We start from the raw sequence: 21,617 nt of genomic DNA, 5'->3' as shown, positions 1-21,617 counted from the left end.
AGTTTTGCGGTACAAAGCTGTTGTTGTCGGGCATTGAAAGTGGCAGGTAGACAAAGGTGTGAATGATTTGAAGCGGTGCTTTCTCCTGTCTCTGTCGTGGAATGGCAGTCTAGTAGTACAAGATGTTTTTATTTTTCTTTCTGCCCTTCTGTTTAAATAGCAAATGATCAGATGCAGGTGATGGAATTGACAGGACTAATTATCATGAGGGACCACGGTTCCACAGTGTTATCCTTCCCCCTGTTGTTTCCAGGGGAGCTTATTTACATACACACAGACCATGTAAACAGGACAACGCTTCGAAAGACGGGACTCGGCACAAAATACATTTACAATGACATCAATCATATAGCACCGCTACAAGGTAGTTGTGATTTATAAATGGTACATTGTATAGAAATGTGTGTACATCAGATTTTATTAGTGTGTTTTTTTTGTTGCTGAACAATTTTTTTTTTGGGGGTCCACATATTTTCACGCTTCAAACTACGCACAGTTATTTAAATAAGGCTCCAAGTGCCTGGTGAAGTCAAAATTTAGGTCAGTTTATGAATTAGCTACTAGGTGGCATTAACAATGTGTCTACAGCCAGGTGGTTATACTTCTACTTCTGAAAAACTTTCAATTCAAACAGATCAATCTCAAGTGCCCATTGCCCTAACAATGTCAAAACTGTGCAGAATTGAAATATTAAAGCTGTGCCAGTATAGGAATGCTGCAGAGAGACGTGGAGGTAGGCCGGAGGTGAGTACACTTCAATGTAAGTATGTTGCACTCACAGACTGGACAGCCACTTGAAAGTAACAAAACTGGAAAGTAACTCTGTGCCGTCATCTTTAAAACCAGGATGAAGATCAGTATTGCACTTGCCAGAGAAAGGAGGTTGTTGCCACGCTTTAGAAGATACAAATCACCCTACGGCATCACTTTCATTTGCAGACATTTTGCTTCTTTTTTATTATTGGAAGAATGCATAAAAACAAATGAGTTTTTATATATGTCCCAAGACAAGCAAAAGTCAGTGCTTATAAACTATCATGTAAATAAAAATGCAGTACAAAGCATAAAATAGTTAAAAATATATAAATAGGCACCATTAAATAATAACAAACCAGAATTATACAAGGAATTTAGTAAGCAGGTTTTAGCTTTTTTTTTTTTTAGTAGCAAATCAAGGTCCATACTATACGACAGACAGAAGTTTTAAAGCCCCCACCAGAGCAGCAGTGCCCCCCAGAAGCAAGTGCACACTGGGAGAAGCCCCTGCCAAGGTGACTTCCCAGCTTTGTTCTGAAGATAAAAGGAGGGCACTTTCTGTGGCTCCTATAGGCGAGTGATGGAGGCTGCTTTGAGCAGTGACCTTAAAATGTTTCTTCCAGGAAACTGTGGCTGGCTTATCTCTGTCATAAACTGGCATTTTTTTTGTTGGTGTGGGTTCACAGTACACACACAGTGAATGGAAAATCCTTTCAAGGTACGAATTGTTAAAAGCTTGTTCTGTCCCGCAAACACAGGCAATCGGTAGCTAAATGTTTGATTTAATCACAAACAGACTATACCAAATGGCAGCGTGCTGTTATTTTACCTATTTCCTCACAATCAAGCTGGACATTTCCAAAATGATAAAAGAAACAAAAAACACACCATTTTAGAAATCTATAAATTAACCTTTATTGTATCTCTCCAAATTTCAAATATAAAGTAAACATTTCATGGATGTGTCAAACCACATATTGTCATGAATTTTGTCACATAGTTTGGCTAACAGGTTGGTAGGCACACGACAATAAAGTTGTAAACAGCTTAGTGGCACTGACTTTTCAATGGCTGCTCCCATACCCCACCAAAAAGCCAGCATTTGACGGTATTTAAGACAAACCTTGGGCCTCCATTTGTGAGCTGCTAGCTTTCATAAACATAATAATTTAAAATATTTTTTATGTGCTTGTTAAAGTTCCTAGGTTACAGCTGTGTACTTTTTCCATCACTGGAGAAAACAGATTTGAGCAAAGAATTACTATAAAGTGCATGCTACATTAAGTGATCAGTCTGCACTGGCCCTGTGTTCATGACTGTGCCCAGCTATAGACGGGCACCTCATTCGTCCAGAACTGGTACGGATGCTGCTGTGATAGTTTCTGGCTCCCCACTTCCCCATGTTTGAATTAAATAGTAAATCACATCTGAACTGACTCTGTATTGTGAGTGTGACAATAAATGTGTCCCTGAGGTGCTATTTAGTTATTTTTAAATGGCATAAGAAGTTTTTTAAATACTGTAGTTTTATGTATTGCTTATATATGCATATGTGTGCCGTCTTTGTAAAGAAATGCTTTCCATACTCACCCAAAAAAAACCCAAAAACCTGTAATACACAGTATTCCAACTGAAATTAAGTGATTGCATCTTCTGTATATTGAAATAACCACTCTTGGTGCACAGGCCACAAAAATGGAAATGTCCTTTTTTCCAATTATGCTCATTTTGTGGAGAGTAGCACACAACAATACATAAAATGGTGCACTAACAATACTGGCATATGTAAAGAGTACAATGAAATTGTTTGCATGTCTGACCAACATACAATACGTTGCCACTCCTCAGTGCCATGATAAATGAGAATTTACTAAAACGAAGTGTTGGATAGGATGTAATAAAATGGCCTATGGTTACTTTTTATAGTGGAATCACGGTTAAAAAATGTTCTTAGACAAAACTGACATTGGCAAATAATGTAACTCTGAAGGAAAAAAGTGCTCAGCTTTCAAGTTCACAACTTTGTACTTATTCATAACATTCTTACTTCAATGATAATTATTTCATAATCAAGATTCATTAAGTTAGAATTTTCACCGGCAAGCTGATGCAGCTCAAAAAATCTTCCCTGTTTCATAACTTGAAGACCACATATCATCTTCAGACACATCTCACCTCCCTCATCAGCAAACACAGGATTCTTTGTTGCTGGCCTTAGAAGTGTCCCGTGATTTCACCCTGTTCTGAAGCATAAATGACAAAATGGTCTTCAAGTGTTTGCACAATCAAAACTTTCAAAACCTTTCAAAACGGCTTTTCCATAATAATAGATGTCATTGTCACTTCCAGAGTTAATTCGCTTGATCAAATTCTTCTCATAGAGTAAAGGGTGATAGGCGCCTACAATACAAGCTCGATCCTGAAAGCTTTGGTAATAATGACAAACATCCGTTTTTCTCCTGGAAGGCAGGAATTCGTAGACATTCACTTCCTCACAAAGACTCATCATCAGTATGATCCCTGAAAAGCGAAGAGAAACAGGTCAGGTGTACCATGTCAGTATTCCGTCTGACTGTACAGCTTTTCTGAGCTGCCACACGTAAACAGTAAATTCCAAGAATTACATTTTTAAAAGTAATTCACAATATTGGAGTACAGATCCCTTACTTATTTAATGGAAGTCACATGTCTTGACAGTAGTCTGATTTCGAAGTGTGAAATTCAGCAGATGTCAGGATCCAGCAGGCCGGTGAAAGCTAATTTATAAAACACTGCTTTTCTAAACATGAAATTTCGAGTTGTCTTGCTATAAGACTTGTGAGGTGACTTGTGTTATGCCAACTATTTGTTAGAAATGTAACTAAACTTGCAAAAATGGAAGATGAAGGAAAAATGACAGTAAAATGAAGGGTTGAACCTTCTAGGCTGCCTAGCTACTTGGAGCAATCTACAATGTCGAGCCTCCAGGACATCTTATATACCGTCAAGGCACAAGGCTCATGCTACAGGCTGGACACTGCTATGTGATTCTCAACCCTTCTGATTCTCAGGACGTCATCTGTGTGAAGATGCCCAGGACAGATGTTCACAGCCAAAATATTTTTACAGTAGTACCTGAAACATTGCACCAAATACGTGAACATGATCAATGATGGATAAACTGATTAATAACAGTGACTACACAGTTGAAGTAAAGGAATATGTTGACTTTCACTTTGGAAGTAAAACTTCAGTAGATGCATGCTACATAAATAAAAGCCTATATGCTGACATTGCCAAACCAAACACTGCTTCCATTCCACCAAATCTGTTAATGTGCTCTCTTTGTGTCTATGCTGCTGTTCTTGTGTGCATTCTAGCCAATGAAGTGCACCTGTGCAGTGTACAGACACTATATGCAAATTAAACTACAAATTGGGAGACAAACGATCACATTAAAAAAATTAAATTAAGTTGTCGCTTCTGTAGAGAAAATAAAACCTTATTTATATAACATTAGGGCTCCCCCTTAAAGATAACATTAGGGCTCTCCCTTAAAGATAGGGTGAGAAGCTCAGTCATCCGGGAGGGGCTCAGAGTAGAGCCACTGCTCCTCCGCATCGAGAGGAGTCAGATGAGGTGGCTCGGGCATCTGATCAGGATGCCTCCTGGACGCCTCCCTGGTGAGGTATTCCGGGCACGTTCAACTGGGAGGAGGCCCCGGGGAAGACCCAGGACACGCTGGAGGAACTATGTCTCCTGGCTGGCCTGGGAATGCCTCGGGATTTTCCCAGAAGAACTAGAAGAAGTGGCCGGGGAGAGGGAAGTCTGGGTATCTCTGCTGAAGCTGCTGCCCCCGCGACCCGACCTCGGATAAGCAGAAGAGGATGGATGGATGGATGGATATAACAAGAGTTTTTAACCAACTCTCTACATTTTCAAGTACTCTCCTTAACTATTGCTAGAGTGTAATAATGAAACGCTAGTGCCTCTGCATTTAACCATCACTTTCAGCAACATAAAAAAAAAAAAAAGAAAAATCTCAAAAGCAAAGCAATACTAAATGTGAATTCCTCCTCAATAAGAAATGTTTAATGATTCAGACTGAATGCATACATTTACTGTAAAGGACAGGGAGTAAATATCCTGTAATTAATAAAGATACTGTATATACACATTAACCACAGTGATATATATAGAAAGAAATGAAAAAAATGGCTGGGAAAAAATAAGAAGAAACAAAATCCAAAGTGGACAGGAGTTGTGTGCGCATAGCCTACATTAATTCTAGTAGGTCCATTAAAAATAATGAACGAGTATCATCACGTTACCTAAAAGAAAAGTATATATATACATATAAATGTTCATTGGAACTGCATGTAGACTTTAGAAGTTAATGTTTATGTTACATTGAAAGAGATTATAGGAACATAGTAAATAATCTGGAGCTGTGATGCAGCAGCAGTAGCCAAATATCGGGCTTGATTCTCAGCCTAGTCACCATCTGGGTGCAGTTTGCATGTTCTCCCCATGTACGTGTGGGTTTTCCACTTTTCTTGTTTATGAATACTCTAAAGTGGCCAAGTATGAGTGTATTGTGTGGCCGAGTGCACTTTGGATTTTTCTCATGTCTAGTGTTTCAAAGATCAGCCTAGATTGAGTGGATATGATTGATATTAAAAAAAATAACAATAAATTAATAAAATTAGAAGACCACCAAGAACTGTGAAAGCTAAGGCATTAGATACATGCAAGGCTGATTATGTGCCGCTCAGCTTCTCCTGCAAATAAAAACTGTAAAATGTCAACAGAGGACCTATCATATAGTTGTCATATTGCTTTGCTGTGGACCTGTATTGGTGTGATAGAGTGGGTTTTATACAATTTCTTATTGTTGTGTTAATTGTATTTCAATACATGCATTTTTGAACCTTATGTGTAGTTACTGAGGTAGGAAGCATACATACATACAGACAACTTTAAACTTTGTTTTTTGATCTTGTTAGATGGTAACATCTCATTGCTTAGCGCAGAAGCCTCACAAGTCCTGTCTAAGTGCCGTAGCTTCAAAAAGATTACTGAATCATGGTGGATTCACATTTTAAATCCATTTTAACTGAAAGGAAATATTGTAACAAGCTGCCACAGACGTGCGTTTTACTAAGTGATGTTCTATTCTAACACTTATAATTTGCGCCACAGCTTCCATTTCACTAGATATCTGCATGAAAAAAATCCACCCACACCAGTTGCTGTGAACCCTAACATGTATCCCTCAGGAAAAACAGCATTCCGAATGTGTATAAAACGTTTGTTTTATTGCCATACACATACCTCTAAAATGTGAATGGCATGCTTTCTGAAAATTGAATGTCACTTTGAAGTGGAAATTTTCAGTATATTTTAAGACTTTTGTTTCACGTTAATTCCAGTACTGTATTGAGCATGACTCTAGGATATTAAAGGGAATGAGAACCTTTTTAAAATCTATGAATTACACTTCACCTAACAATAGTCTCCCAGAAAAATGAATACATGCCATGACTCTGAAAAGTTACCTTTGATTTCCAAATTACTAAACTTATCCTTTAATTATTATTCCCCGGGAGAAATTCTACCACCTACTGGATTACTTTGGAACAACTAGTAATTAAAAAAAAATATCTGCCTATATCCATAAAAAAAATCCAGAAACTAAATGAAGGGTATTGTGCATTTGCACAACTCTTCAAAATTGAAACAAGGTATTCTGCAGCATAAGTGCATTACCTTTAATTTATGAAATTTTTTAAGGGGCTCCTAAATCAAATCACTAGTATTTAGAACATTAAAAAAAATGTTGACAAGAACAGGCCATTCAGCCCAACAAAGCTCAACAGGCCTATCCACCTAAATCCTCCAGGCTGAGTTCTGATTGTCTATGTAAAAAAGTCAACATATTCCTTGTGTATGTAGTTCTCTGTGTGAAGAAAAACTTCCAAATGTTTGTTCGAAATTTATCCTTAATTTTCCAACTTTGTCCATGTGTTCTTGATGAACTAATTTTAAAGTAAGTCTCAATTTACTATTCCTACTAATTCCTTTTATAATTTTAAACACGTCAATCATGTCACCTCTGAATCTCTGTTTGCTTAAACTGAAAAGACTCTGCTCTTTTAATCTTTCATCACAACTCTTCCCCTGTAGCCCTGGAATCGGCCTAGTCGCTCTTCTCTGGGTTGTTTTCTAGTATCGTTTTGTAGGCTGGAGACCAAAACTGTACACATTACTCCAGATGAGGCCTCATCACTTTATTATAAAGCTTGAGCATAACCTCCCTGGACTTGTACTCCACATATTGTGATTTTTAACCTAACATTCTGTTAGCCTTCTTAATGACTTTTGAAGTTAATAGTGTAGTGTCCACTGCGACTCCTAAAAAGTTCTCATAAGGTGTACTTTCAAGTTTCAGACCTCCCATTGTGTATTCAAACCTAACATTTTACTCCCTATGTGTATTACTTTACATTTACTGACATTAAATTTCATCTGACACAAATCTGTCCAAGTCTGTATACTGTACAAGTCCCTCTGTAAATTTACTACAGATGGTGTATTATCTAACTTATCACATGCAAACAACCAGCTTGCTATTTATATTTTTATCCAAATAATTTTTATATATTAAAAATAGTAGCAACCCTAGAACTGACCACTGAGTGACACCACTATTAACTTCACCCAATCCTGCTAAGGTTCCTCACACCATAACCCTCTGCTTCTTGTGTTTTAGTCAGTTCTGCACCCATCTACACAATACACCCTGAACTCCCAACTCTTTTAGTTTGATGCCCAATTTCTCATGTAGAACCTTATCAAATGCTTTTTAAAAGTCAAGATAAATAATATCATATGCACCACTCTGACTGTATCCTTTTGTTGTTTCCTCATATAATTCCAGCAGATCAGTAAAACACAACCTTTTCTGTCTGAACCCAAGATGTCCGTTCAGTAAAATTCCTGTTCTTGTCATGTGTTGAGCAATCTTTTCCTTAATAATTCCTTTCATTAATTTACCTATGATGTTAAACCTACTGGAATACAGTTACTTGGGTTTGCCCAATCACCTTTTATATATAATGGGATAATCTTTGCCATTTTGCAGTCTTTTGGAACATCCCCAGGGCATAGTGACCTCCTAAAAATATACGTCAAAAGTTTATAAATGTACCTCAGGGGGCATCGGAACAACAGGCTTGACTGAAGTACCAACCCAGATGCTGTATACAATGAAGTTTTAGAGTCACCTTCATTTCCTGAGAAGGTTGAGGTTGTTTAGGGCATGCAAGGTACTCTTACAAGTTTTCTGACAGTCTGTAGTGGCCGATATATTTTTCTATGCTATAGTGTGCTAGAGAAATGGTATTAATGCAGGTGATGCCAACAGACTAAACAAACTGATTAAAATTGGCTAGTTCAATCTTAAGAGTATTTGGATCACGCTCTATAATAAGTCACCACACAGCTACAATGGTATTCTTCTCTCTGTGCTGAAAGGTACTGAGCTGGCATAGCAGACATCTTAAGAGACAAAGATGCAACATGTAGTATACTGTGCCAATGAGTGACATCCTCTACTGTGAGATTCTGTAATTCTCATCACTTTACATTTAAGTAAATATCTACACTTTTATTAATAATATCTTTGCCTTTTTTGGTTGTAACCTGCCAATTTACTTTGGGATTAATAAAGTTTCTATCCGAAAACAAACCATACTAGCTGAACAATAACCCAAATGGAAGAACTTGCTCATCAGATGGTTAAATAACTATGCTTAGAAAAGAGAACTGCTAAGAAAAAGCAGGCAACAGCAGCAAAAAAAAAAAAAAAAAAAAAAAAAAAGATATCGAGAATGGGTTATAATGAGTAATCTCTGGTTGAAACTCAACCATTACAAAAAAAAACAAAATAAAGCATCTTAGATATCGAATGAAAAGACTGCAAATCAGTCATTTCTAGTTAACTCTTTAAATGCAACTGGGCTATTCCCATGAAATGTGCCCTATAGTGAGGGCAACCCTTGATGCCTATTTCAATAATGTTAACGGAGTATAACCCTGTCTTATCCCACTTCTCAGAGTGATTTTTTAAGAAATAATGTTTAATATACCTCCGTACCATTACATATTAAAGTCTGAATGCAATTCACAAGATAACTCTCCCAAGTTTAGATGTCTTTGTATTCCAATAATAAAGCCCATGCTTCTCAGTTTTTCTGGTTTTTACTGACTATCTCAGCAACTCACCTCTTTTACTCTTCATCTCCCTAAATAAGAACACTTATTCCAGACATATTTGCTTCAAGTGTTGTGTATGCATGCCCTTTTCTGCCCTAAACATAATCTTCACAGAAAATTCTTGCAAATGCTTGCATTGACCCTCATATTTATTGTTCAAAACTATTTGAATCCCCTATACGTTCTTCTCTGCCTGCTAGACACAAAAGTATTTGCCCTTATTATTTTAAATTATAAAACATCACAGATTCCTTTCAATAATGTACCATGTTTACCAAATTTTATTACAAATATTATGTTTGTGTATAAGCCTAAAGCATTCTGCATTCTTCAGAAAAAAAGTACATTGGTCTAAAAATTTACAAGTATCATAGAGACAAGACATTAATTATGAGAGATTTAAAAAAAAATATAAAATCATTTCTAGAATAGGTTGCTTTTGCATGACACGCCTTAGTACAACAAACCAGTGATAAAAATGATGATCCCACTGCAATGTGTTCTCTGTGTGTCAAGTCTGTTTTTTGCCACCTTGAATTCTTTCACCATCTAGGTTATGCCCTACATGTCAACACTCTTTGACAACAGCAGTGGAAAATATTTGCTTAACACTAGAATTACCAGAGCCTACGAAAAAACTCGTATATCTGGCCCACCTTAAATCGCTTCTTAAAACCTTTCTCACCTCTCCGCCAGCGTCTTTTGTCATCTAAATGTACTGATAAAGACAAGCTGCCAGCAGCCGGCTATTCCATCCCCCAACGACTTAGAACGTAAACAAGCTTTTCCCAGCTCTTGCCTTGATTGATTACCTGGGAGTGAAGTGGAGTTTTAGAGTAGAAATAATAAGATTGTTATTTGGAACACACGCATTTCATATGTGTTGCATTTCTACAGTAATCTGTGTAAACACATTGTTAAAACAGAAATGTGTTTATATATTCTAGTAGCAATTGACAAAATGTTGGCATAAACTATATAATGTATGAAGCCTGAAGTTCAAATATCAAAGAAACACTTTCACAAAAGGTACAAAAAAAAGCCACCGCCAAAAAAACCCACCTTAGTGTGAGACATTGACATGACTTTACTATCACTTCTTCCATGGCGTAACAGTATCAATCGCTGACTGGGAATCAGAAGGTCATGAGTTCAATCCTGCACAACTCCCATTTGAGAAGTGTTCTTATTTTCACTATTTTAGAATAAAAAGATACATTTGATTTCAGTCTGTAACAGCTGGTGTAATTTATGATATTTGTAAAGGTTAGCTTTATTTTTTTTAAATTCACTTTTCATTGTCTCAGTCGCGTTCAGGATCCATCCCTACCGCCCCCCACCTGACACTGCTGTTTTTACATAAAGACGCGCTATAGTTCTGCAGTGTATCACGATACATATGACCGCGTGTTTTTTTCCCCCAGTATTGCCAGTCCCCATGTGTTGCTGTATGCTGTTTCTTTTGTACTCCAGGACATGCAGAGGAAAGCATAGTAAAGAGCAGTAACTTCAGCGCTATATGCAATCATCAGACACTCCCCATCTGGCACTGCTAAAGCTCTGCAGTTTACTTGTGACTGCATTGTCGTACCAATGCTTGCGAACTGAAGTGTCTGCATGCACTTTTCGTGGCATTATACGTGTATTTTTGAGCATGCCCATGTAGCTCAAACACAGGAACATATGTTGATGTAAAAGTATAACAAAACAAGTGCACTTTTATTCAAGACTATAACCGAAGAAAAAAAGAAAGCAAGTTACAGTAGGTGGAATGCTAAGAACTGCTGATTTCCATTCTGTGCTATATAACTGTTAACATTTGAATCTGATGATTGCATATAGCGCTGTCTGATTCAGTGTGCGCAAGAACATGCAGGTGGCCAGTTGCTGCGTGCTACAACGCACATTTTAAAAAAAGAAAGAGACAAATATATGTGACGTTTTGAAGAAATCATTTTATGACGCGAATAGTACCAATCAGAAAACAACGTCGAAGTAATGCAATATTATTTGAAAACGAACAGCGTCAGGTTGGGTGTGAAGTTATACTGGCGCTGTTTGAGTCAGATCAGAAGCTGAATAAGCTGAAAAAGCTCCTGTTCTGACTCTAAGTAAAAAAACCATGAATTAATCAACAGAAATAACCGCGATTGACATTTTAAAGTTAACGATTTACAGTGCATACCAATTTATAAATTCAATGTCCGTTTGAGGAAAAAAAAAACACTTTCTTCAAAGCTGGGAATCGAACTCGCGTCTCTGTGGCACAGTAAGGCAGTGGTGCTCCAAGTCAGCAAACCGTCCTTATAACTTATTTTTTTCAAGATCCATAACACACAGACAGACAGAGCACTGCATAATACAGAGACAGACAGGCAGAGATATACAAACAAACAGGGAAGGCACATGTACTGAAAGAAAAAAAAAATCAACATGCGCGTTGTTTCTGCAGCACTGAATAAGCTCCCCCAATCTGACTCTCTAAGTAACAGCGCAAGTACAGACACAAATCAAGTGAATATGTGTACTGTATAATATTAACAAAAAGAGCAGCTTACTACTGAAAACGGCAAATATAGGAGTGAGTGGGGATCGAACCAGTACTCTTGATCACACTTGGTTTGCGTCTGTACTTGCGCTGTTACTTAGAGAGCCAGATCGGGGGAGGGGTGATGTTAGAGCGGGTGTGCTTATTCAGTGCTTTTTCTTTCAGTACCTGTGCCTTCCCTGTTTGTTTGTATATCTCTGCCTGTCTGTCTCTGTATTACGCAGTGCTCTGTCTGTCTGTGTGTTATGGATCTTGAAAAAAATAAGTTATAAGGACAGTTGTTCATGTTAATTGCAGTCTCAATTGTTAAAAATATTTTAAAAGGAGCATCCCACATGAAAATATAACGATCTCATTAACTGACAGTGCATACCAATTTACAAATTTTATGTCCGTTTGAGGTTAAAACAAAAAATAGAAGTAACACTTTATCCCCAGTGGGGAATATAACTCATGTTTGTGAGGCAAAGAAAAGCTACTCGGTCTGAGAAGCAAATCTTAGCGCGCTATGCCACGGAAACTGTTATATGGTGTGTGAAGCTTTTGTGGAAGTGTTTATTTGATCTTAGGAACTCGGGCTTTACACATTCTACATTTTGTAACATTTATTACTAAAATATGAAAAAGTTTCTGTTTAGCAATGTGTTTACACAGATTACTGTAGAAACGGAACACGCATGAAATGCAAGTATTCCAAATAGCGATCTATTATTTCTATTCTAAAACTACAGCAGTTCAGTCACTCCCAGGTAATCAAACAAGCCATGAGCTGGGAAAACTTAGTGAACGTTCTGCGATGGTGGGGGATGGAATAGCCGGCTGCTCGCTGCTCCTCATAATCGGCACATTTAGAAGACAAAAGAGAGGTGAGAACGGTTTTAAGGTGGGCCGGATCTACGAGTTTTTTCGTAGACTCTGGTAATTCTAGTGTTAAATCTTAGCTAACCTGCTGAGTGGTAGTTTTGGGATTTGTCTTTTTGTCACAGGCATGGCATTATGTTTTTGGCATGACAATGCACACAGTGAGGGCACTACAACCTTTTGGTGTTGTGAACATGTCAAAGGTGCCACCTAGTAGCTTTAGTGGGTTTTAACAAATATTAACATCAAAGAACCTTAACATTAAATAACCTGCTGCTCAGTATCTAATCACCTGTCTTCACAATACTCTTGTGGTTGCACTAATTTCCATAAAGTCACTCAATAAGGCTCAGAATGAGATTATGCTCCAGGCACAAACAATTTAAAAGTGAATTCCCTTCCTCCGAGGATCATCATATTTAAAAGAAAATCCCTTAAACACACACTTTCAGGTAAACAACTGTCTCTTACCTTGAATTCCTGAGGATGGAGGATTCTTCTGAATATTGTCATCTGAGTTATCCTGAATTATATCCCACAGGTCCCACTGAAATGATGGATTCATTACATAAAAGAACTGATTTGGGTTTTTAATGCGGTACTCTTTATATTTGTCAAAGAAACTGTAATCTGGATTATTGAACCACTGGAAAGAGAAAGAAGACAATTTAAATATTGCCTTTCACATGTTTGCTGTAGTTTACATTGATAAGTGATGTACATTTCAATGCAAAATTACATTACACAGCATATCAATTTAAAATCCTGACAATGTACCTCTAACTGTGCGGCAAAGTGTTTATACTGTTAAATTTGGCCAATTCAATTCTGTAAATAGCACTGTCACTGTGACGTCTAATAATTTGATTGCAAAAAATCTTATATGTTTGAAAATAGCTGTCCTTTACTGATGGCAGCAAAGCTGCAATACTCATTGGTGACGGTTTACATTTCCTTATAAAAGAAGTATTGCCTCAGTAGTGCAAGCCCACAGCTCAAAATGATCTGCTGCTGTAATGTCATTCAGTGGCAAATGGGTCTATAATGTGACTAGTTCTAAAGGGCTATCAAAATGCTGGCTTTTATTTTTTTTAATATAATAAAAACAATGCTAAAATTGAAGCTTCAGTGTAAGTGTTCGGCAGTAGCAATGAACACTTGCTAAAAAGTACACTTATAACAGAACAGCTTCCTGATCCGTTGGAACTATAATTTGAATTTGTTCATCGGAAAGATGAACATGAAGATGTTCTGCTACAAGGATGACATGTGTGAGTGGATATGCAGACTAATATTAGTTGCAAGTGGAAGGTGTACTGAAACAGCTGTTAGAGAAAAATATAGTGACATCATGGTCATTGAAAGCCAAATTCACATACACATACCAAATTTTCTAAATAAAGGCTGAAATAAAAATCTCAATTTCCCAGTATATATATATATATATATATATACACAGGTACTTGTCGACTTACGACCGCGATTGGTTCCGACTGACTGGTTGTAAGTTGATCTGGACGTAAGTCGGCCTATGTTAATTTAAGGTAAGAATATTAGACTGGGTAATAATATTGTAATCATCTTAAAGTAATATTTTATCAACATTTTCTTACTTTCTAAGACAAACACAGCATACTACAGTACAATTTGTTTAATATGTGGAAAACGTACAAAACAAGAAATACTGTACTGTACATTTAATTCCTGGCACCACTGGTGCTTGGCTGCGGGTTGTCGATATCGCCTTCATCAGATCAGGCGAGGCTGCGGACGGGGTGATGGGAGGAGTTGCTCTTTTCATAAACATAGTGAGCTTCGTCTGAATTGTTTTTTTTTTTTTTCTCTTCATAAATTTCGCAATAAGGACGAAATGTGTTGCGTGCCATCCGTTCAATCCTCGCAAATCGTTCAATATTTGGGTCCATTTTTTCAAAATGAGCGAGGAGTTTATTCAGTAGAGATAAATCTTCTGACAATCCCTTTGTGGTGAACATTGTTTGTGGCACCTCCTCCTCTTCGTCTTACTCCAATTCTCTTGTTTCTTCTTCCGCCACTCTTTCTTCTTCCAATTCTATCAGCTCTTCATTCATAAGTTCACCTGATTCCCGGTCTAGCAACTCCTCGACATCTTCCATTTCACATTCCAATGAAAGGTCTTTTGACAGTTTCACTATTTCTTCACGAATCTCATCAAGTTCTTGTTCACTGTTAAATCCAGCAAAAGTATTTACATAACGCTTAACACACTTCTTCCATACGCCATTCATACACTGTGAGTCGACATTTCTTGCGGGGAGGGCTTCTGTTTTCTCTGATCTGAGTTCACCTCTGTTATGACACTGCTCTTTTCAAATAAAGACGCGCTATATCGGGGCGAGTGTGAACGCTAACTTTGACAAGCACTATAAAGTTACAGCGGTTGTTACAGACGTAAATCAAATGTATGTTTTTATTGTATAATATTAATAATAACAGCAGCTCTCTACTCAAAGCGGTAAACTCGAGAAGCTGCTAGCATCGAACCCAGAAGCTCTTGATTGGGAGTCAGGCAGTTTGTGTGTGGGAACTGTTAACATTTGAATGTGATGATTGTATATAAAACTTGTGCACGAACGAGACTGGGATAACTGTGGATGTGGATGTGAGTGGTGTGTGTGACTGAGAATGACTGGTGTGAAGCCTGAAGTCCAATATCAAATAAACACTTTCACAAGTACAAGTATAACAGAACAAGTGCGCTTTTATTCAAGAAGAAAAAAGAAAGCAGGTTGCGGTAAGCAGTTGATGCGACTGCTTGCGTAGTGCAATCCTAAGAACTGCCCAATCAAGAGCTTCTGGGTTTGATGCTGGCAGCTTCTCAAGTTTGCCGTTTTGAGTAGAAAGCTGCTATTAGTGTTAATATTATAGGGTTATATGTTAGGGTTATATTATTATCGAAAATTGCCAAAACAACAAGACACAAACACACGTGGGGCAACACTGCTGCGTATATTTTTACTGCTGCGTAGCGAGACTTGAGAGTGCAGGAAACTGCCGCTGCCAACAGCTGGCAGGGGAAACAGTCAAACGCGTCGTAAAGTCGAACAGTCGTAACTTGCATAGGTCGTATGTCGATGAGTACCTGTATATATATATATATATATATACACACACACACACAGAGAGAGAGATTGTCATAGATGTGCGTATAGGAGACAGCTTGAGTGCTTGAATAATTATAATTACCTACCAAACCAGGGGTTGGCACTGTCCTCTAATACTTTCTCTCTTTCACCCTCTGCAGACCAGCAGATGGAACTCTCCACCACTGGTGTCACTTCTGGTTCATGTTTCTCTAGACCTGCCCTTTCCTTTCATCCGGGTGTATAAACCACTACCTTAAGTCTTTGTATTCAAGTCTGATTTGAGCTCCTATCTGTAAAGACTATTATTTTGCAACCAGATTCAAGTACAGTATATGGGGGTTATCATAAACACCCTAGCTGGTGGGCTACAACATTTTCCAGAATTTTTTCTTCTTTTGATAGCTGGATGGTGTGATGATAATGATTAAGATCAAGTTAATATATTCTTGATATCAAAATTTACACTGTCCCTGTGAGACATGCTGTGATGCCTTTTCTACTCATACTAATTTACCATATGTTCTAGACATCTTTCAATTAGAATTTCAGGGGCATGGCTAAAGTTACAGTAAAAATAAGCTTATTTTAGTCATTGCTTGCCCTCCCCATATATCCAAATGCCTGCACTAGGATGACTTCCTAGTAATGCCATTGAATAATCTGCTTTTTCTAAAGTCTTTACAGTCGGAAAAATATATCAATTTTTATCATGTAAAGGATTCTGAAATTAGCACAAAGAAATGATATATTTAAGAAATTTAGAAACACTGAAAGGATGGCTACAAATATTAATTTCACTTACATGAGTAATGTTTTTAGAATAGGGTGCTGGATCCCACATAACCAAAACAGTATCTCTATACAAAGGATCTGTCAGAAATCTGTGTGCCTCTGTAGATACGACCTAAAAAAAAAGCATGGAGAAACAAATGAGTCAAAATGGAGCAACAGCTCTGAGCAATTTTTAAATCCTTTGAGGTACCGATAGGTATATTATCAACAAATAGGACCTCCTGCATCACATTCCTCATCTGCGGTTGAGTTAAGCAACCTTCTCTGTGAATTTACCTTATTAATATATACTGTATATAGTATAGTTATATTGTGGGGTAACCTTGAAATTCATATATGAACACTGAATTTGGGCACACTCTTTTTCTGATCTCATCTGTTGTAGTTGAGTGTAACTTATGATAACATGCCCTTCCAAACTGTAAAAAGTCCTAGTTATTTTCACAACTATAACTTTAGGCTAATTGTCACCAAAGATACTAATACTCAAAATGCAATTATCCAGGCTGTCAATGACACTTTCAAATATTACTTCTAAGATTTACTGACATTCTAACAGTTTCTAATCTATGCACTGATCTAATGCTATTATCACCCCACACATAACTAACTTGCCTGTAAAGCTGCCTTTGAAAAGTGCAGCTTTTCTCAAAACGTAATTAATATAAAGTGTGTCATATGCATGAGTATAGTGTGCTTTGTTCATGGGGTGATTCTGAATGTAACACAGCCAATTTATACTCATTTTCCTTTCCTGTTTCTTGGATGGAAAAACTATACCTTGGAAGAGATGCAGTGACCTCTCCGCAGACCCTGCCTCTAGCCCCACCTCTTCCAGCTAGACATACAAATCCCACACACCACCAAAAACGTTTCAGTTGAATGACTGCTGAAGAAGGCCCAATGGTTTTCTCAGACTCAGCAACTATTTTTTCCTTTGTTTTACTTAACAATCTGCTACTAAATAGGGCTTGCATCTGGAACCCCAACTCTTTTTATGTGTTTGTTTCAACTTTTTACAAGTGAAAAGGGATTCACCAAGTTTTAAATGATACCACATGCCATCCTAAATTAGAATGTCAAAACTTTGAGGCAAAATGTAGAAAACAACCTAATTCAGTGGGACTGGTAATTTTTGTAATTTAGTTTGAGAAAGCCCTGTAGAAGGTACACTTTGAATGCAACTCCATGGGGATAAATAAACATAAACCTGTAGGTTTTATTTTTAAAAACAGCTATTACCAAAACAGCTAAATAAGTAATCAGAGCTTTTAGGCACAATTCCACCCAATATTAGTAGCAAAGACTTTATAGATTTCCTTAATGAACTAGATAGTAAAAAAAGACTGAGTAGTCTAGAAACCCAGGCACAGAGGATGCACAAACCAGTGTGTTTCTTTGTGCTGGTCCCAAGCCCGGATAAATGGGGAGGGTTACATCAGGAAGGGCATCCATTGTAAAATTTTGCCAGATCAACATGTGGACAACAATACAGATTTCCGGGTTAACGACGACTGCCATCAGTACTGTTAGCTAACAGGGTGCTGGCGGAAATTGGGCTACAGTTGGCCAAAGAAGAAGAAGAAGAAGAGGGTGGGAGACATTTCAGGAGGAAAGAGGAGAGCAGGAAGGAAAAGAGTGGAATTAAGGATAGGAACTTTGAATGTTGGCAGTATGACTAGTAAGGGACTAAATGGAAGGGGAGTAAGGCCAGGTGGATCAGAGGTGGATTCAAATTGTTCTATAATGGTGTGGATGGGAGGAGAAATGGGGTAGGGGTTATTCTGAAGGAACAGTATGTCAAGAATGTTTTGGAAGTGAAAAGTACAGACAGAGTAATGATTATGATGCTAGAAATTGGAGGTGTGATGATGAATGTTGTTAGTACATATGCACCGCAAGTTGGGTGTGAAATGGATGAGAAAGAAGAGCGAGCTGGATGAAGTGATGAACAGTGTACCCAAGAGACAGAAAGTGGTGATTGGAGCGGATTTCAATTGATATGTTAGTGAAGGGAACAGAGGAGACGAGGAGATGATGGGTAGGCATGGTGTCAAGGAGAGGAATTAAGAAGGTCAGAGGATAATGGATTTTGCAAAAAGAATGGACTTGGCTGAGGTGAATATGTATTTTAAGAAGAGGGAGGAACGTCGATTGACATACAAGAGTGGAGGAAGATGCACACAGGTAGATTATATCCTATGTAGAAGAGTCAATCTGAAGGAGATTAAAGACTGCAAAGTGGTGGCAGGGGAAAGTGCAGTTAGACAGCATAGGATGGTGGTCTGTAGGATGACACTGGAGATCAAGAAGAGGAGGAAAGTGAGGTCAGAGCCAAAGATCAAATGGTGGTAGTTGAAAAAAGAAGACTGCAAGGTTGAGTTTAGGGAGGAGGTAAGGCAGGCACTGTGTGGCAATGAAGAGTTACCAGACAGCTGGGCAACTACAGCAGAAGTAGTAAGGGTGACAGCAGGAAGGGTGCTTGGTGTGACATCTGGACAAAGGAAGGAGGAAAAGAAAATCTGGTGGTGGAATGGGGAAGTACAGGAGAATATACAGAGGAAGAGGATGGCAAAGAAGAAGTGGGATAGAGAGATGCAGAAAGTAGACAAGAGTACAAGGACATAAAGGTGCAAGGTAATGAGAGAGGTGGCAAAGGCTAAAGAAAAGGTGTATAATGAGTTGTATGAGAGGTTGGACACTATAGAGAGTGAAAAGGACCTATACCAATTGGCTAGACATAGGGACCGAGCTGAGAAAGATGTGCAGCAGGTTAGGGTCATAAAGGATAAAGATGAAACATACTCACAAGCGAGGATGGTGTGTTGAGAAGATGGAAAGAGTACTTTGAGAGGCTGATGAATGAAGAGAGAGAGAAAGAGAGAAGGTTGGATGATGTAGTGATAGTGAATCAGGAAGTGCAATGGATTAGTAAGGCAGAAGCAAGGACAGCTATGAATAGGATGAAAAATGGAAAGGCCGTTGGTCCAGATGACATACCTGTGGCAGCATGGAGGTGTTTAGGAGAGATGGCAGTGGAGTTTTTAACCAGATTGTTCAATAGAATCTTGGAAAGTGAGAGGATGCCTGAGGAGTGGTGAAGAAGTGTACTGGTACTGATTTTTAAGAATAAAGGGGATGTGCAAAGTTATAGTAATTACAGGGGGATACAAATGATGAGCCACAGCATGAAGTTATGGGAAAGAGTAGTAGAAGCTAGGTTAAGAAGGGAGGTGATGATTAGTGAGCAGCAGTATGGTTCAATGCCAAGAAAGAGCAACACAGATGCAATGTTTGCTCTGAGGGTGTTGATGGAGAAGTATACAGAAGGCCAGAAGGAGTTGCATTGTGTCTTTGTGGACCTGGAAAAAGCATATGACAGGGTGCCTCGAGAGGAGTTGTGGTACTGTATGAGGAAGTCGGGAGTGGCAAAGAAGTATGTAAGAGTTGTACAGGATATGTACGATGGGAAGTGTGACAGTGGTGAGGTCTGCAGTAGGAGTGATGGATGCGTTCAACGTGGATGTGGGATTACATCAGGAAATGGCTCTGAACCCTTTCTTCTTTGCAATGGTGATGGACAGATTGACATATGAGATTAGACAGGAGTCCCTTTGGACTGGTATGAGGTTTGCCGATGACACTGTGATCTATAGTGAGAGAAGAAGCAGGTTTAGGAGACCCTGGAGAGGTGAGGAATGAAGGTCAGTAGGAACAAGACAGAATACGTGTGTGAATGAGAGGAAGGTCAGTGGTATGGTGAGGATGCAGGGAGTAGAGTTAGAGAAGGTTGATGAGTTTAAATATTTGGGATCAACAGTACAGAGTAACAGGGATTGTGGAAGAGAGGTGAAAAAGATTGTGCAGGCAGGGTGGAATGGGTGGAGAAGAGTGTCAGGAGTAATTTGTGACAGACGGTTATCAGCAAGAGTGAAAGGGAAGATCTTCAGGGTGGTAGTGAGACCAGCTTTGTTATATGGGTTGGAGACGGTGGCAGTGACCAGTAAAGCAGGAGACAGAGCTGGAGGTGGCAGAGTTAGATGTTAAGATTTGCATTTGGTGTGATGAGGATGGACAGGATTAGAAATCTAACATTAGAGGGTCGGCTCAGGTTTTACGGTTGGGTGACAAAGTCAGAGAGGTGAGATTGCGTTGGTGTGGACATGTGCAGAGGAGAGATGCTGGGTATATTCGGAGGAGGATGTTAAGGATAGAGCTGCCAGGCAAGATAAAAAGAGGAAGGCTTAAGAGAAGGTTTATGAATGTGGTGAGAGAGGACATGAAAATGTTGGGTGTGACAGAGCAAGATGTAGAGGACAGGAAGATACTGTATAATTTGAAATGAAAAGTTATCCAATAACAAAAAATCAAATCTCGAACATCACTTTTTAACAAGACACAATGCATTTGCGAAAAAAAAAAAAAATCATTCGGAGAAGAAAAAAAGAGGTGACTGATTTAAAGTAAATTATGCAAAAATCAGCAAGTTTTGCCGTTTCTCATTAGATTGCAAAGCACAAGAATCCTTTCACAAATGGAGAATATATAAAAAAAAGTCTTATTTAATTCTGGCCCAACATCTCTACTCTGACTTCAAAAATGAAGAAGATATTATTAAAAATGATTAAAGACACTCCATTATCCACAAAGTACTGTTCATCACAGAATCATTAAGATGGGTAAGAGTGTGACAGATCAACAGATTACAGAAATAAAATCGGCATCTGTATTTTCTTTGGCATGTGACGAGTCGTGACATGAAGGAAGTTGCACAAATTAGCCTCCTGAGACTGTATGTTTCCAACAAAGGTCTCCATGAAGATTTAAATTGGCCATTAAAGGACAAACTTGTGGTGAAGATATCTCTGCAGCAATTTTGGAATTTTCAACTATTAGGGAAATTGACATCAATAAATTGGTGTCTATCGCTACAGATGGAGCATCCAGTAAAGGCTTTCTTACCCTGCTCAAACAAAACTACATTTGTTAGCAGAAGACTTGAAAGGTGGAAATCTGTTTAATTTCAAAACATTAAGAAAACATCTGGAAACTACTGGAAGTGTCATTGATCTTTCAGGCAACCATTACAAAAATGCATGATTAATTTACTGGTTGCTTCAAAGATTTCAGAAATGAAAAATTCACTCTTTTGTTCTTGTCAATCGAATAAATTCTTTGCTGTTTCCAACAGTTGGCAGAGCTCAGTCTGAACTAAAACTAACACATTTGAAAAGCAAAGATTTGTGGTCTTCAAAATTTATATCTTTACAAGTGGAACT

At 38.2% G+C, this 21,617-nt stretch overlaps 1 protein-coding gene across 2 annotated transcripts in view; it reads right to left on the bottom strand.

The window, feature by feature from the left end:
* Window positions 1–2,213: 2,213 nt before the first annotated feature.
* The window catches only part of LOC114646528 (beta-galactoside alpha-2,6-sialyltransferase 1-like), a 57,694-nt gene continuing 38,290 nt past the window's right edge, over window positions 2,214–21,617 (bottom strand). For both annotated transcript variants that reach the window (XM_028794754.2, XM_028794755.2), the window contains exons 4-6: window positions 16,349–16,450; window positions 12,893–13,067; window positions 2,214–3,276 (exon numbers count right to left, since the gene is read on the bottom strand). In XM_028794754.2, the coding sequence (XP_028650587.1) occupies window positions 3,026–3,276; window positions 12,893–13,067; window positions 16,349–16,450 (528 nt within the window). In that variant the 3' untranslated portion in view covers window positions 2,214–3,025. The remainder of the gene's footprint in view (window positions 3,277–12,892; window positions 13,068–16,348; window positions 16,451–21,617) is intronic.

The sequence above is a fragment of the Erpetoichthys calabaricus genome, chromosome 2 (assembly GCF_900747795.2).
Source record: "Erpetoichthys calabaricus chromosome 2, fErpCal1.3, whole genome shotgun sequence".
Lineage (NCBI taxonomy): Eukaryota > Metazoa > Chordata > Cladistia > Polypteriformes > Polypteridae > Erpetoichthys > Erpetoichthys calabaricus.
Note: the sequence above shows the minus strand (reverse complement) of the source record. Positions and strands in the feature narration are given on the sequence as shown.